The sequence below is a fragment of the Drosophila subobscura genome, chromosome A (assembly GCF_008121235.1).
Source record: "Drosophila subobscura isolate 14011-0131.10 chromosome A, UCBerk_Dsub_1.0, whole genome shotgun sequence".
In the NCBI taxonomy this organism is placed as follows: domain Eukaryota; kingdom Metazoa; phylum Arthropoda; class Insecta; order Diptera; family Drosophilidae; genus Drosophila; species Drosophila subobscura.
The window spans coordinates 11360174-11374958 of record NC_048530.1 but is presented as its reverse complement, the minus strand read 5'-3'; the positions used below and the strand labels follow the sequence as shown (position 1 = coordinate 11374958).

The window sequence follows — 14785 nt, the reverse complement described above, 5'->3', positions numbered from 1 at the left end:
TTATATCTGATCATGTTTTTAGACAACTTTTTGTGGTGCAATCTTCTAGATCTAGTTTCCACATTCATTTCAAAAAAAATTCCATCCTCATTTGCGCTTCTCGTATTTCTAGTTGGGATGCGATACAAAAAAAAATTGGCTTTAAATATTGATTTATATATATTTTGTATATACACGAATAAATATAGTTGTGTGTGTGTGTGTGTGTGTGTGTGTGTATGGTATATGTTTATATAATCTATGTAGATACATTTATAGCGGTGCCAGATTTGCCAGATGGTTAATAATACATATATTTTGAATATATATATTGATCAATTCTGTGCTTAGTAACGATTAAAGATTTAAAATGTTCATCAGCCCTATCTCTAGCCCCACACATGCAGGAAAAAAACATCGATATACATCTATTCAACATACAACATCGTTATCGTAATCGTAATCGTAATCGGTTATCATTATTATCGCTTATCGTAAGCTGCATGCAATCGTGGTGACGGGGGTTGTTCTTCTGTCTTTCCTTTACTTTTCTCTACGCATTGCGTTGATTCCATTCCTCACTCTTCATTCCATTCTGTAGTTACTTTTGTTTTGTAGGTACCTTGCGTTCCATTCATTCAAATCATTCACTCCACTTCTCTCCTCCCCCCCGCCACCTATCTGTATACCACCACCCCACCCCCTTACAACATTTCTGTGAGGGAGTCGCACTGCTGATCCTGGAATATCGGGCGGCAACACTCCTCGACGGCATCGTATTTGTAGTAGCGTCGACGACTCCTCTGGCCGACAGTGTGGCCGTAGTAACGTTGCTTTTGCTTCCTGGCATATCTCTGATATTCAACTAGCTCCTGCCCACCCTCATCCTCCGCCTCCTGCCTAATATCATCGTCTTCGTTTTCGACCAGCTCGAAAGGATATTTGTGATCTTTGTGTAGGGCATAGCGACTACCGGCTCGCTGCAATGATGAAGTGGACGATGACGTTGATGCTGACGATGTCAGCTGCTGATGCTGATGTTGGCCGCTGCTTCTGCTTCTGCTTCTGCTGCTGCTGCTAGTGCTGTTGTTGTTGCTGCTGCTGCTGCCGTTGCTGTTGCTGTTGCTGTTGCTGGGTTGGTGGTAATAGTGGATGGCATGGCATGAGGCAGTCTTTGAATTGTATTCCTGCAAGCGAAACAAAACAATGCAAATAATAGTTATTAATCGAGCAAATCTTTGGCAATCTTTAAAGCTAAGAAATCCATTTCCAAACTACAATTTGAAAGCTATGCTGATAATGATAGCGCTAAGGTTTTATTTTCCAATCCTTCTATAGATCCCCAAATGGATAGTTCTGCACTTTCAAGTTCCTTTGTTTCCGATCTTAGTTTTAGTAGTTCAACAAGCTCCACGATCTGTGGGGCCTTGGGTCAAGTCCGGCAATTGACTTTTAGCCGCCACCTACTGGAATATTGTCTGCTTTCCAAATTTGTTGCACAAATTGTGGCAACAAATTTTGTGTGTTGCCGCTTTTGGCGCACTGCCTCGACATCTGTGTCCATGTGGCCAATGGGTTTCCATGGCCGTGTTGTGTGTGTGCTTGGGTGTGTGTGTATGTGTGTGTGTGTGTAAATAACCAACATAATGGCAGAAAGGTCGCATTCTCATAAAGTTGGCGCTGACTTCCAGTTGGTATCCTCTGCGCCAGCCTTCCTGCCTGCTGCCGCACCCTCCTCTCTGCTCCTGCTTCCTGTTCTTCCTCGCATATTATCAATAAATTGCATCTGACTGCCGGAGCAGCAGCAGACAACAAAACGGTAGCCCCGTAGCCCCGTGGCCCCATCTATGCGCCACCCTTAAACCACCCACACACCACACACCACACACCACCACCACCTGCCTAACCCGTTATTAAGTGAGCCTCGTCGTACGTCGTAGCACTGAGAGAAACGGCCATGAGGTTTAACCAAAAGGAAGCACGTTTCAACGCATTTCTTCTTCTCAGTGTTGGGGGGAGGAGCTGGGGCTCGGGTTGGCTCTGTCGTACCGCACCTTGTTCTAATTTATTTATTGTTGCATGCATGTACTTTTATTGGGTGCTCTCCCGGACACATCCCACACCCCTCCTTCTTTGCACATACACATCTCCTGCTCCTCACCCCCCAACTGTTGACCGCAATACTGCCTCTGCCTCTGCCTCTGGCCCTGCTCCTGTCCCCTCTGCCTTTGCCACTGGGCTTGACTCTGCCTGGACTTTAACAATTATGTTTTTTGGGGTTCGGTCAATGTCAACACCGGAAAATGTCTGACAATTTGATGCACTTGTCGCTCTCCCTCTCTCTCCCTTTGTCCCTCCCCCCAAAAAAGGGACTGTGGAGGGAGGACTGGGCCCACATTTGGTGCCAAAGTTATTAAGCAAAAACGTCTGGGGGATGGATGGAATTTTAAGCCTCAGCTGAGCGGCAGAGCCGAGTTTTGAAAGCAGCTTAAAGGCAGGTCGAAAGGTCCAAATGTATTTGGAATAACCCCGTGAAGCATTCAAAAAGCACTGCTATATCCAGCTGGGCCCAGCACCCTCCAGCACGCAACAGCTTCCCCTTTTCATGTCTACACACGTATGGATGGATGGATGTGTGTGTGTGTGTGTGTATGTATTTTTTGTTATTGTTGCAAGTTTATTGATGTCGACGCAAAAGGCACAGGTGGGGAGGCAGGGGTGTGTGGGCAGACTCGTCTGCAACGTGACAAAACCCATTATAGATGCGACCGCAAAGATAACACTCAATGGCTCTGGCTCTGGCTCTGGCTCGGACTCGAGCTCTGACCAGGCAAAGGTCCAGAGGACACTCCCGACATTTTATGGATGCCCCCGAAAAAGACAGAGCAGCAGACGCAAAGGGAACGAGTGGGTGGGGTGGGGTGGGTGTGACACAGACACAGAGTAAAGGTGAGAGAGCTGCTGCTTTTTTCGTTGGTGTTGCTTGGTGTGGGGAGCACATAAATTTCATTTTGCAAACCATCAAAAAGTTAAGTCAACGATAAATTGAATGGCTGCATGATTGACTGAATGAATGAACGAATGAATGCTTGAGGGGCAAAAAGAGCGGGGCTACGGCGGGGTTGGCTGCGGTGTTAGGTGTGTGCCAAGGGGGACGGGGCACGGGGCACGGGGCAGGGGGCACGGCTGTGGCTGTCAGTTGCTTTTCGGTCATTGTGTGCCTCGTTGCGTTTGCACAGACATCAAAATCCACATTGAAAAAAAAGGAGCCAGAGAGAGAGAGCGAAAGAGATGGACAAGAAAGAGACAAATGCATACATGCAGGGGGTCGCTGGGTGTAAAAAGCTTCCATATAAATATAAAACCCGTCAACACAGGCCACACAACGACAATGCCAAAAAGTCAAAAACCGTCAAAAAGCGTCATTGAACCAGCCGGGATGTAGGGCTGCAGGGGGGTAGGGCTGCAGGGGCAGGGGCAGGGGCAGGGCTTCAAACACCTTTCATATGAAAAGCATTCTTTGCCGTCGTGTCTGTCCGTCCGTCTGTCTGTCTGTCTGTCTGTCTGCATGGGGGGCGTATCGGTCTCTTTGCTGTTTATTTTTTTTTTATTGCAACAAGGCGTGGCATGGACATGTGACATGTGTGCTCCCCCTCACCCTCACCCTCCCCTGCCTGACACTGTCATGGCAACACCTACCAGCCGGAGTGGGGGCGTGTGCCCCGACAATAGTGCGGAAATATTAAATCTGCGCTTCACACACACACACACACACACACACACACACAAAAAGAACGAAAACTCGAGGAAGTACAAATATTTCGAAAATATCCAACACCTGCAGGAGAGACACGATGGGAGGGGGCGGTACCTGGTGCTATGCTGGATAATGGGCGTGTTTCAATTTTTATATAAACTGCAATAAACATGAATTGGGTCGCAAGCAGCACAGGCATTCAGGCAGCAGTCCCAAACCCAGTCCCAGTCTCGGTCCCCTCCAATTCAGTCAAAGGCAGTCGAGCAGACAGACAGCCAGGAAGGCCAGAGTTAATACTGATTATGTCCCCGTTGGATGGATGTCAGCGGAAGGATGATCCAGAGGAGGAGCAGAGCAGACACCCACCCGGCCCGGAAGGTTGGGGCAGGCAGCAGCTGCTATGGGATATAATGGATCATTTGAACGAGAGAGGAAACAGCAGTTTTAGTGCTGGTATAATGCGAGTAAAAGGATGATTGTTATTTTGTGTTATGTGGCGACGGCACAGGATAAGGGTTAAGCTGTAAATGGGCGGTGTGGACGGGGTGTGGAGCGCAAGCGAAAGCAAGGGAATTGATTAGTTGAGGCGTTAAGCTGCTTTTAGTTTTGCAGACTAGGAAAAGGATATCTTTATGATTAAATCCTTCTGTGATTCAGAACAAATAAACGTCCAAAGACAGGCTGAAGGACCTGGCTTAAAGACAGCTGGTGTTTGACTTCTTTAGGTGCCCACAAAGTACGAGATTCCTTTGGGCTTAGAAGATTAGCTATGGGCATTAGGTTAACTTTAAGTTAAGCGAAAAGGTCAACGTGAGCTAAGGTCATGCCTGGCAATAACCTTTTGTGCCCACCCTCTCCCTCCTGTCATTCATAAATGCATTACATCAAGACCCCCATCCCCCTCCCCATCCCATTGCCTACTTTCCAGCGCCGTGTGCTGTGGACAAAATTGTTGCCTGCTTTTTGGGGCGGCTCTCGTTTGACTGCACTTAAAGGTTGCATGGGGCTTGGCTTGGGCAGTGTGTGTGTGTGTGTGTGTGTGTTTGTTCCAAGGCGTTTCAAGCGGGTGGGGCCTGGTTGTTGTGCAGTGAAATTTCTGACATGCCATAAATCGGCACAATGGGCTAGCCAGCCGGCCGGCCAGGCAAGCGCCTTCCAAAAAACCACCCAGCCCGTCGCCAAGCCCTAGTTAAACAACACCCATGCAACATTCCATCGCACAAGGATGTGTAGGTACATGGCGTACATACATATGCATGTTTATTCCGATTCTCGCTGCTGCGGCTGTTTGTTGGCTGCTGCCGTGGTGCTTGTACGCGCGGTCTTGCACTCTTCAACTGCGGGGAAAAGCCAAAAACCAAAACCGAAACGAAATAAAACCGAACAGAAAACGCATTCGCCAGCTGCCCCACTCCCCGAGCTCCAACGGAACAAAAGCTCTTGCACAAATAAAGGTGTGAAGCGAGCGACAGCGACAACGCCAGCCACACTGCTCCTCCTGCCTCCTGCCTCTCCCCTTTCCCCATATAAATATGTACAGCATACTTTCAATGTTTGCATATGTATGTGTGTGTGTGTGTAGGTGTACATATATTTTGCACAGTTAATGAAGCGACCCAAGGACCAAGCGACTAGCGACAAGCGAATGGCCGAAACCAAAGTATGATAAAACAGCAGCAATGCGAAAACAACAAAGGAATAACGGCACAACGGTACGGTGGGCGCAGTCCGACGCTCTCTGGCAGCGGGTCGAAGGTGCAAGTACCCTTTTTGGTGGCAAAGTCTAAATATTTTAACTAACATTTTCATTGGCATCATCGGCTCTTTCCCTCTGGCAACATTTGAAGCTAACAAATCACTTGATTTGAACGATTTTGCCTTTCTCCGCACTGACGGCGACACTTTCTTCCTGCCGAACGAGAACGAGAACGAGAACCCCCACCCCTTCCCCTAAAGGGGTATCAGAAAAAAGAACCGCACTGTGGGCCACACCTCTTAGCTCTCAGCTGTCACCTCTCACCTCTCACCGCTCGGCTCGTTTGTTTCGCTTGTTTATTAGCCCTGCCCCGTGGCCCCACCGCTGCCCTGTCCAGCAACAAAATGGCCGCCACCGACGCGCTTAATTGTGCGGCCAGCAACCGGAAACGGAAACTGATTGTGCGGTCTGGCAGGGTGCCCACTCCTCCCCCCTCTGGCACCATTTCGAGGCTTGGCCTCTTGCGATTTTCTACAAATCTCATCCACATTACAAGCGAGAGCCAGCGAGCCAGCGAGCCAGCGGGTCAGGCCGCGTTTTTAGTCGCGCTGGCGGCTTTCCAATCAACGCATTTGACATTTCGCTCGCTCGTGTGGCACCACTTCCCTCGCCCCCGGCAGCAGTTGCACTGCTTGCCACACATTGATTAAGCAAAGGGAAAGGGTGAATGATGGGGTGGGGGAGGGGGAGGGGAAGGCCTACGCCAATCGATTTGTTTGTTTGCCAAAAAAACAAAAACGAAAAAGAGAGACTGACTTTGAGATTCCATCTCGTCTCTCCCTCGCAGTCCCCGCTCTCTCTCGTGTGTGGGTGTTTGCTGTTTTGTTTTTTAGTTCGTTTTGTGTCCTGATTGATGGGCTTAGATACGGTTGAGGGAGGGATGGGGCTGTCGTTTGCATTTAACAGTTGGTATCCCTGCTCCCAGTACTCCTCCCATGGCAGCCGGCAGAAGGGACAACGAAATCGCGTTCAATTGAAGCTGCTTCACATCTCTGTCCCTTCTCTCTCTCTCTGCATTCTCCACTCCACTCCTCTCCACTGCCCTCTCCGTTTACTTTCTTCTCTCGTAATTGATGTGTCTGCGCTGCGTTTCGCCTTCCCCTCCAGCCCCTTGCCCACAATTTTTTCCATTTCTCATCCCACCAGAGAAGAGAGCGACAGCCCGGCAGATAGTAGGTCCAACAGTTGCACATCTCCATTATATCGTGCGCCATGGCAAGAGGACGCGAAGCTCGAAGGATAGTGGTTCTCGGACAAGCCAAAGAAGATCCAAGACAAGATAATCCAAAAGAGGAATTGTATGTCCACGCTGCAGGCGATTTTATATTGTTTAGGCTAAAAACTATGCGAAAACGTTTGCTTTGCTCTTATTCCATTCCATTTTAGGAAACTTAAAAAGCAGAAGAGATCCTGAATAAAGTCAACCGCAAAAAGTAGTAGAAAATGCCACAAAACAACTAGAAAACTGCACCAAAAATATGCTTCAAAAATAACTAAAAATAAATTGTGAACTAAATAAAATATAATATAAACAAATGTTCCCTTGTGTTCCAACTATCATATTAAATAATGGCAACAACAAATCAAGAATCAATCGTCTAAGTTATTCGCACAAATCGAAAAGAAAAGACTCTGCAACCCATTCCCGATTTCAATGTCAAATGAAAGCTGATGCCTGAGGATTTCCTTCCACTTTCGCTCTACACTTTCCAATTATTCTAATGAGTGGCGCAATGAGGCTCTGATTCGTTTGCTTTCGCACGAAACCATTTGGTAACCATATCTCAGGGGTCGTCGTCGTTGACTACGACTATTATCAATTGCTCTTCACGCACGTTTGGCAGTTAATGCAGTCATCAGGGTCCCAAAACCCAAAGCCCAATCCCAAGACTCAATCCAGCAAATACAACCCCTCCACCCGCCATCCTCCAGCCTCCACTCATGGCGAGAGCATCATCCCACGCACCAGCTGCGTGCTGCGGAGAAGACTCAGCTCTCAACTCAACTCAACTCAACTCAAGCAAACCAAACCGAACCGAACCTCAAGTCGATAATTTAATGGTCTCTGCCATTTAATCTGCATTGAATTTATTATCTTGGAAAAAATTAATCTTGATATGTGGCCGGCTTATGTCGAGACGATGAACGCGAGACTGCGACTGCGACTGCGACTCCGACGGCGACGGCGACTGCCGACTGGGAGCGATGACGAAAATAGCTAAAAAGCCGCGACAAGCACGCGCCACACCCCAGACTCCCATTCCCACTCCCAATCCCAATCCCCTCTCCTCTCCTCTCTTTCCTCATTCTCAATGAGTAATTCTCCCCCGTGAATATCTCATAAAAATTTTGCAATTGTGCGGGTGTGCTGCTGCCAGTGCCTTTCGCTGGAGTGTCTCTAAATCTTTAAAGAATTATTTACTACAGTTTGCTTCTTAGACGACGAGCACTTTGGCCGAAGGGGGGAGAAGGCAAGGCCAGAGCCAGAGCCAGAGCCCAGAAACCAGAAGCGAAGTGGTGGGTGAACTCGGTTTAGACAACCCCCAAAAAAGTAACAAGAGGGTGGGGATGTGTGTGTGTGTGTGTGTGTGTGTGTGTATGAAAGGGAATCCAGACAATGTCACCACCAGCTACTACCGTTGAGCCACCCTCAGAGTTGTGTTATTGCTTAACGCTTGCCATTGTCCTCCGGTCCGGTCCGGTCCTCCTCTGGGCTCCGTTACGTTACGCCATTCCTTTCGTGTTGTCCATCCGTCCATCCGTCCACCCATCCAGTCGCCCTGCCTTATCCATTCCCTTGGACCACGGCTTGGCGCCTTGCCAGACCCCCAGACCCAAGACCCCAGGCCGGGGCAGGCCAGACTCGTGCTCCTACTCGTACGATAGCAGGCCTTGTCCTTGCAAATTTATTGTGTTACCCACGCGACTGCGACTTTGGCGCCAGCGGGTTAAGGTTTTCGCTTTTCTTTCACTTCTGATACACTCGCAAAAATATGAGGCCGATACCCTTCGGATACCCTTTGGTAGGAGGAATTGGAATGAAGTTGCAAAGCCATTCCCATGCTATGCGGCGGATTAAACAGTTCCATAAATGCCAACAAATACTTTGAATATGCAAAAGATGAACACAGAAAAGAGACATCTACAAACATGCTAAATAAAATGCCAGATAGAAGAGTACAAAACAATGCAGAAGACCACAACTAAGAGGCTGAAAACTATTAATAAAATCACAAACTTAATCGTCAAATAATCTTTGAGTAACTGACAACAAAAAGGACATCGAATCGTTCTCTTTTACCTCTTAAGCACCCAACTGAAGCTTTCTTTTTCGGTGTAGTTCCTGGAGAGAAACATTGCCTGCCGGACAAAAGTATTTTATGCCGCGACATATCCCCCAACTCCCCCCAACACGGAAAAATGCCTCACTACTATAACAATCTCTGCTGTATGGCGGAAAGTCTTCCGCTTTGAGGGGGGAAAAAGGAACCGGGTCGGGCCGCCTTCATCATTCAATTTTTAATCAGTCGAAGGAAATCTGCGTCTAGGAATAGGAAAAAAAAGAGAAAAGGAGAGACCAGCAGTGACGGGACGCTCTCCATTCATGAGAGTGAAACTTCAGACAAATTTCGCCTTGCGACCCCCGAGGATCCGCTGCGACCCCACGTGACCAAAACTGTGTGGGGTCCACCTCGGGGGACGGGTTGCGGGTGGTGGTGCTGCTGTTTCCTCTTTCCTTTGCCTCTGGGGTCTGTTCAAATAGAAATGTTGTTCATTTGAGTACTATGCTCGTACGTACGAAGTATTTTGGCTGCTGTTGCCATTTGCCATTTGCCGTTGCTCTTCTTTTATTATGGCTAAGTGAATGTTTATGCCCGATTTCCTTGCACTCCCATCGCATGTATGTTGCTATGTGCGGGGCACACTCTTCCACTTGCTCCATCTGGGCGGCAGCCCCTTCGTTTTTCCTGTGTGTTGGCCTTATCTTCATTACTTATATGCGGCATTGTCCAGCTCTGGAATCCCTAAATCGCCCGCCATCGTCCTGTTTCTGGTCCTCGGGGCGCATTCACATTCACATTCACATTCCCACATCCCACATACATTTTCATATTTGCCCAAAAGCAGCAGCAGCAGCAGCAGACGTTTCCCCATTTTGATGTGGCTCTGATTTCATTTTGGAGTTTCTTTTCGGCTTCCTTTCGTTCGGGTTCGTTCTTCCCCATTTTTTTCCCCCTTTTTGCTTTATTAGCCGCAGTCGTTGCCGTTGCCGTTGCCGCTGCCGCTGCCGCTGCCGCAAGTTTAAAATGTTTTATTATTGTTGGTTACATTTAAACGATTCAAAGGGACGACGGACTCCGCCAGGAAGTGGGGCACGGGGCATGGGCCAGTGACTGACTGTCAAATCGAGTGTGCACAAATCGTTTCAGGATAGAGTTTTCGGGACACACACGTACGAGTTGAGAGGAGAATTCTAAAAGAGAAAGGGGGAATCCTATTCCTATTCCTATTCCCATGCTCCTCTGGTGATGATGATGATGTGATGTCTGGCAGGAGCACAAGTTTGTAGTTTGAAGCACTCCAAAAATGTGCACTCCTCTGCACTCTCCACTCTCCAATCTCCAAACTCTCTCTCGAAATTGAATGCCATCGATGAAAGGCACACAAATGGAATGAATAGGAATGGACTGGACTGGGTGTGTGTGTGTGTGTGCAGAGTGTGTGAGTTCAAGGTGAATGCTGATGGATTGTGTCTACCTGAGAGTGTACACAGTCATAAAGCTGTGGGGCAAAATGCAAATATTATAAATATAACGAAAGGCGAAGACGCAGACGCAGACGAAGACGAAGCCCACAAAGCTGGCACACAATTTGGACATTTAGAAAACGTTTAATATTTGATCGGTTCACAAAACCCTTTTATTCTATAGTATTTTAGTTTGAAAAGTCTTTTCTTTTTGCACTTTCGGCTTGGGAATAATCTCTCGAGGACCTAAAGAGAAATCTTTAAGTGAATTCAAGGTGAAAGAGAGCCTCTGAATGGTGTACAAAGCTGAATGAATTTATGAGCATGAATGAGTACAGCCGAAAACTGAACCAATCCCATAAATGCCCTAAGAACACCCAATCCCCCCACTCCCCGACTCGAGTGTGGATGGAGAGCGCTGTTCCCCGGGCCACTTGGTCACTCAATGGACCATTCACACATGCACATTCGCGCATTCAAAACGGGGCGCACTGAATGGACCGTTGGGTTCCGTTCCTTCCCTTTTTCGGAGCGCTCACGAACATCAGCGCCCGGGGTCCCTTTCTCCCGGGACTCTCTCTATTTCGGCACTGGGCTCTGCCCTGCCACCGTTTACTTCGCATGCTACTTAACACCCGAGGCAAATTAGTTGCGCCTCAGCGCAGTTTCGAATATAAATCAACGCAGCGGCGACGAACGCACCAAAAGAACAGATTCGTTCGCTCCGAGCAAAACGAAGCTGTTGATACTCTTCCCACTGGCGCACATTTATCCCTGCTCCAACAGCAAATTTTGCATTTATTCAACTAAAATGCTATAAAATTAATGCAATAATCAATAAATGCTGAACTAAATGAACACTAAAATAGTTGTTCCTTTAATTGGGTAATAATTAAAGCACAAATCATCATCATAATATTTTTGCAATCCATCTCAAGTTTGTTTAAAACTTGGGAATAGCTTTTGGGCTTTTGATGGATGCGCTACGTATGTATATCTATGACAAAAATTAGTGTATTTTAATGCTGAAGTAGGAACAACAACAAAGTTGTGTATTCCGGCAGGCCGTGGCATTTCCGAGCATTTTTCGCATGCGATTTTTTATGGTTCCCGAAACGTGCGCACGGCGCACCCTGCGGATTCCGGACACACAGCAGTTGCAGTGCAGTGCCAGGGCCTGAAGTGTGGTTGCCCTTCAGCCCTGTGCCCTGTGCCCTGTGCACACCCTCAGTGTGGTGGTGTTTCCACACCCCCCTCCCCCCTGGTTGACGACGTTTGCCTGTCGAATTGCATCGAGAATCATACCATCCCATGGCCCTTCTCCCTCTCCCTCTCCCTCTCCCTTTCAGCACGCACAATTGTGCAAATTGACAGATTTATAACAAAATGCAATGAATAACGGTATTATTCACATACACCCATGAGTGTGGGAGGTGGGGGCGCCCTCCTTCTTGGGTTTTGTCTCGCATTTCAACAGGCGCCCTAATGGTCGTCGTTTGTGCTGCTGCTGCTGCTGCTGCATCTTGTGCTCCCATTCCATTCCAATCCATTCCAGCGACTGCTTTGGTAATCCCCGTGACCATTGCCATAAAAATGGGGGCATATGTGGCCGAGTGTCTGATGAGCGATCTCCGGATTACCCCAGTTCTTTCGGTCTTAAATTAATTTTTCTCCAATGAAGCCAGAAGCCTGAAGCCTGAAACGTAAAGCCTCAAGTATGAGGCTCAGGGGCTGCTGCGGCTGCTGCTGGGAAATCTATGCAGTTCAATCAGTTTTAATTGATTCATTTTTGGAGTGGTTGGGCAGGCGGCGCATGGATGGATGAGGGGAGGATTGAGCGGATCGAGAGGATGGTATTATGAGAGAGGGTGAAATTTCCTTCCACCTCCCACATAATGATGATGTTTTTTTTTTTTTTTTTCGTTTGGGTTGTGTGGCTGTTGCTGTTGGGCCTCTCTCTCACTCGCTGCAAGTTAATAAATTTATTATCTTGGGAATGTGTGGATTTGCTGCTTCTATAACTTCCTCTCTCTCTCTCTCTCTCCCTCTCTGTGCCACTTCCTGAATGAGTTCAACGGAAGTGCCTCATTGCTTTTGAAACGGAGCCCTGGCAATGGCCCTGACTCGCTCTCTCACTCTCGAAAACAGGCCGCAAATTTATTATGATTAAAGTTGAAAAGTTGAAATTGATGCCGCCCGGAAAAACCAGTGCTCTATATTGTAGAGTGTGTGTGTGTTGTGTGTGTGTGTAGTGGGGGTGGGAATATTGTACGATGATGATAGCTGATGGCTGATGGCTAGATAATGATGGAGGCAACGATGTCCCCCCCCATCCATGGCGAACACAGCAAAAGGATTCACAACAGAATGATGACTGCTGGCTGCGTATTTGGTAACAGTTTTAATAGGGAAATACGAGCATGCAGATGGGTTTATGGCATGCACATAAATGTTCAATGATTCCCACACTCACCATGACAATAGTCCATTTTTTGCATATGTGACGCAGCGCCTTTTTGTAGCATCACGGTTTCATGGTCCAGAAATTCTTCTTGGGTTTCGCTCCGGTGGACAGTGCCACGTTGCTGCTGCTGCTGAGACTGCAGCTGCCTTCGCCAGACATGGCCACCGCTGTGGCTGCACCTCCACCCATGCCCATGCCCATGCCCATGCCCATGCCCATTCCCATGCCCATTCCGGAGGCAACCGAGCGACCAGAGGCACGCTGCTGATCGGCTGAACAGCGTCGCGGATAATGGAAGGGCGATAGGGAGCCCAGGCCGGCATCCTGCATTCCGACAGCACCAGCAGTGGGTCCTGCCACACCAGCAGCAGCAGCAGCAGCAGGCATGCCTCCTGCTCCCATCATGCCCATTCCTGCGATGCCTTGATCCTCGCCACAGCTGGCCATGCTGCTCTTCGATGTCGATGTCCCAGAGGCAGTCGACGAGCGGCAGCTGCGAATATTATGGGGCAATGTGTTGTTGTTGTTGTTGTTGTTGTTGTTCAGTGGATGCTGCTGCTGCTGCTGCTGCTGGTGCTGGTGGTGGAGCGTGGGATTCAAGCTTAGATTCAGATTGAGATTGGGATTGTGGCCAGTGGGCGTTGCCGACTTGTAGTAGCGCAAACTTTCGTTGTAGCTGGCACCGCTGCTGCTGCCACTGCCACTGAATCCGCTGTCCAGATCCCCCTCATCGAATTCCGGATTAACACAGCTGCTCGTGTGTCCATGCTGATGCTGCTGCTGCTGCTGCTGCTGGTGATGATGCTGGTGGTGCTGATGCTGATGATGATCCTTCAGCTCCATGCTATTCAGAGTGCTCGATAGATTCTCGAGGCTGGCATGCGAGGCCGAACTGGAGGCAGCACTGGCACTGGCCGCCGCTCCGCCCAACAATCCACCGCGTCGTGGCCTCTGGGCGGTCTTCGATTGGCTGCTGCTGCTGCTGCTGCTGCTGGCCACCAGTGAGGATGGCACCGCCGCCGCTCCGCCTGGGGAGGAGGAGTTGGAGCAGGCCACGGCCTGTCCCAGGCCACTGCTGTTGGAGGGGGCACTTATGGGCCCCATGCCCATGCCCATTCCCATTCCCATCTCATCGACGGCCACGGCTATCGCATGACTGGGGCTAATATCCGGCGGCGTTGGGGGCATAATCAAGGCCTCCAGCGAGAGATTCAGTTCGTCGAGCACACGGAAATGATTGTGCTGGACGCGTCGCTGCTCCTCCTTCACGTTGCCCGCGCTGGACGAGGCGATGCGATTGTCGGAGAGCACCTTGCGGATCTTCTGCTCGCTCACCTCCTCGTACAGATTCTCGGTGGTGCCGTAGCGCGTGGTGTACGTGTGCCTGTCCCGATCCTCGGCGCTTGGCGACGACGATGTCGACTGCCCACCGTTGTGGGTCGATGATTTCGAGCGGAAACTCTTGGCCAGCAGGGCGCGTATGGAGTTCCTGGGCGGACTCTTCGATGGCGCCTGCATCTGTCCATGGGCCTGCGCCTGCGCCTGAGCCTGGGCCTGCGCATGGGCATGGGCCAGTGCCTGGGCCTGTGCTGATCCCTGGGCGGGCACATTCGTGTGGCACTTGGCCGCCCCTGGCTCATAGTAGGCGTACGAGTAGACATGATTGAATGGCGCCGCTGCAGCTGCTGCTCCAACGGCCCCACCGCTGGCCCCTGCCCCGGCGCCGCCCGAGCCGCCTCCATTGAAGGCCACGTGCAACGACGGTGTGGAGGACATGCCGCCACCAGAGGCGCCTCCGCCATGCGAGGGCGTGGCACTGCTGCTGCTGGGCGTCATAACGCCGGCGGCAAAGCCATAGTCCAGCGATGAGGTGGACGACGAGGACTGTGTGTTGGTTGTGGGCTCAAAGCGTTCCATGGTGGCGGCAATATTCTTGCGGGACCACTTGACCTACAAAAGAGACAGAGAGGGAAAGAGAGAGAGAGGAGATCAGTTGAGTATATCATAAATTAGGTATCCTTTCACTTAGGGGAACATTTTAATGGCGCAATCGGTCAAATATCTAGTTTGTCGTGAAAATTC

At 49.5% G+C, this 14785-nt stretch overlaps 1 protein-coding gene across 1 annotated transcript in view; it reads right to left on the bottom strand.

The window, feature by feature from the left end:
* Positions 1 to 1019: 1019 nt before the first annotated feature.
* Positions 1020 to 14785, bottom strand: part of LOC117891479 (pneumococcal serine-rich repeat protein) — a 43213-nt gene continuing 29447 nt past the window's right edge. Inside the window, exons 4-5 of the mRNA XM_034796962.1 lie at positions 12713 to 14653; positions 1020 to 1166 (exon numbers count right to left, since the gene is read on the bottom strand). Coding sequence (XP_034652853.1) covers positions 12764 to 14653 — 1890 coding nt within the window. The 3' untranslated portion in view covers positions 1020 to 1166; positions 12713 to 12763. The remainder of the gene's footprint in view (positions 1167 to 12712; positions 14654 to 14785) is intronic.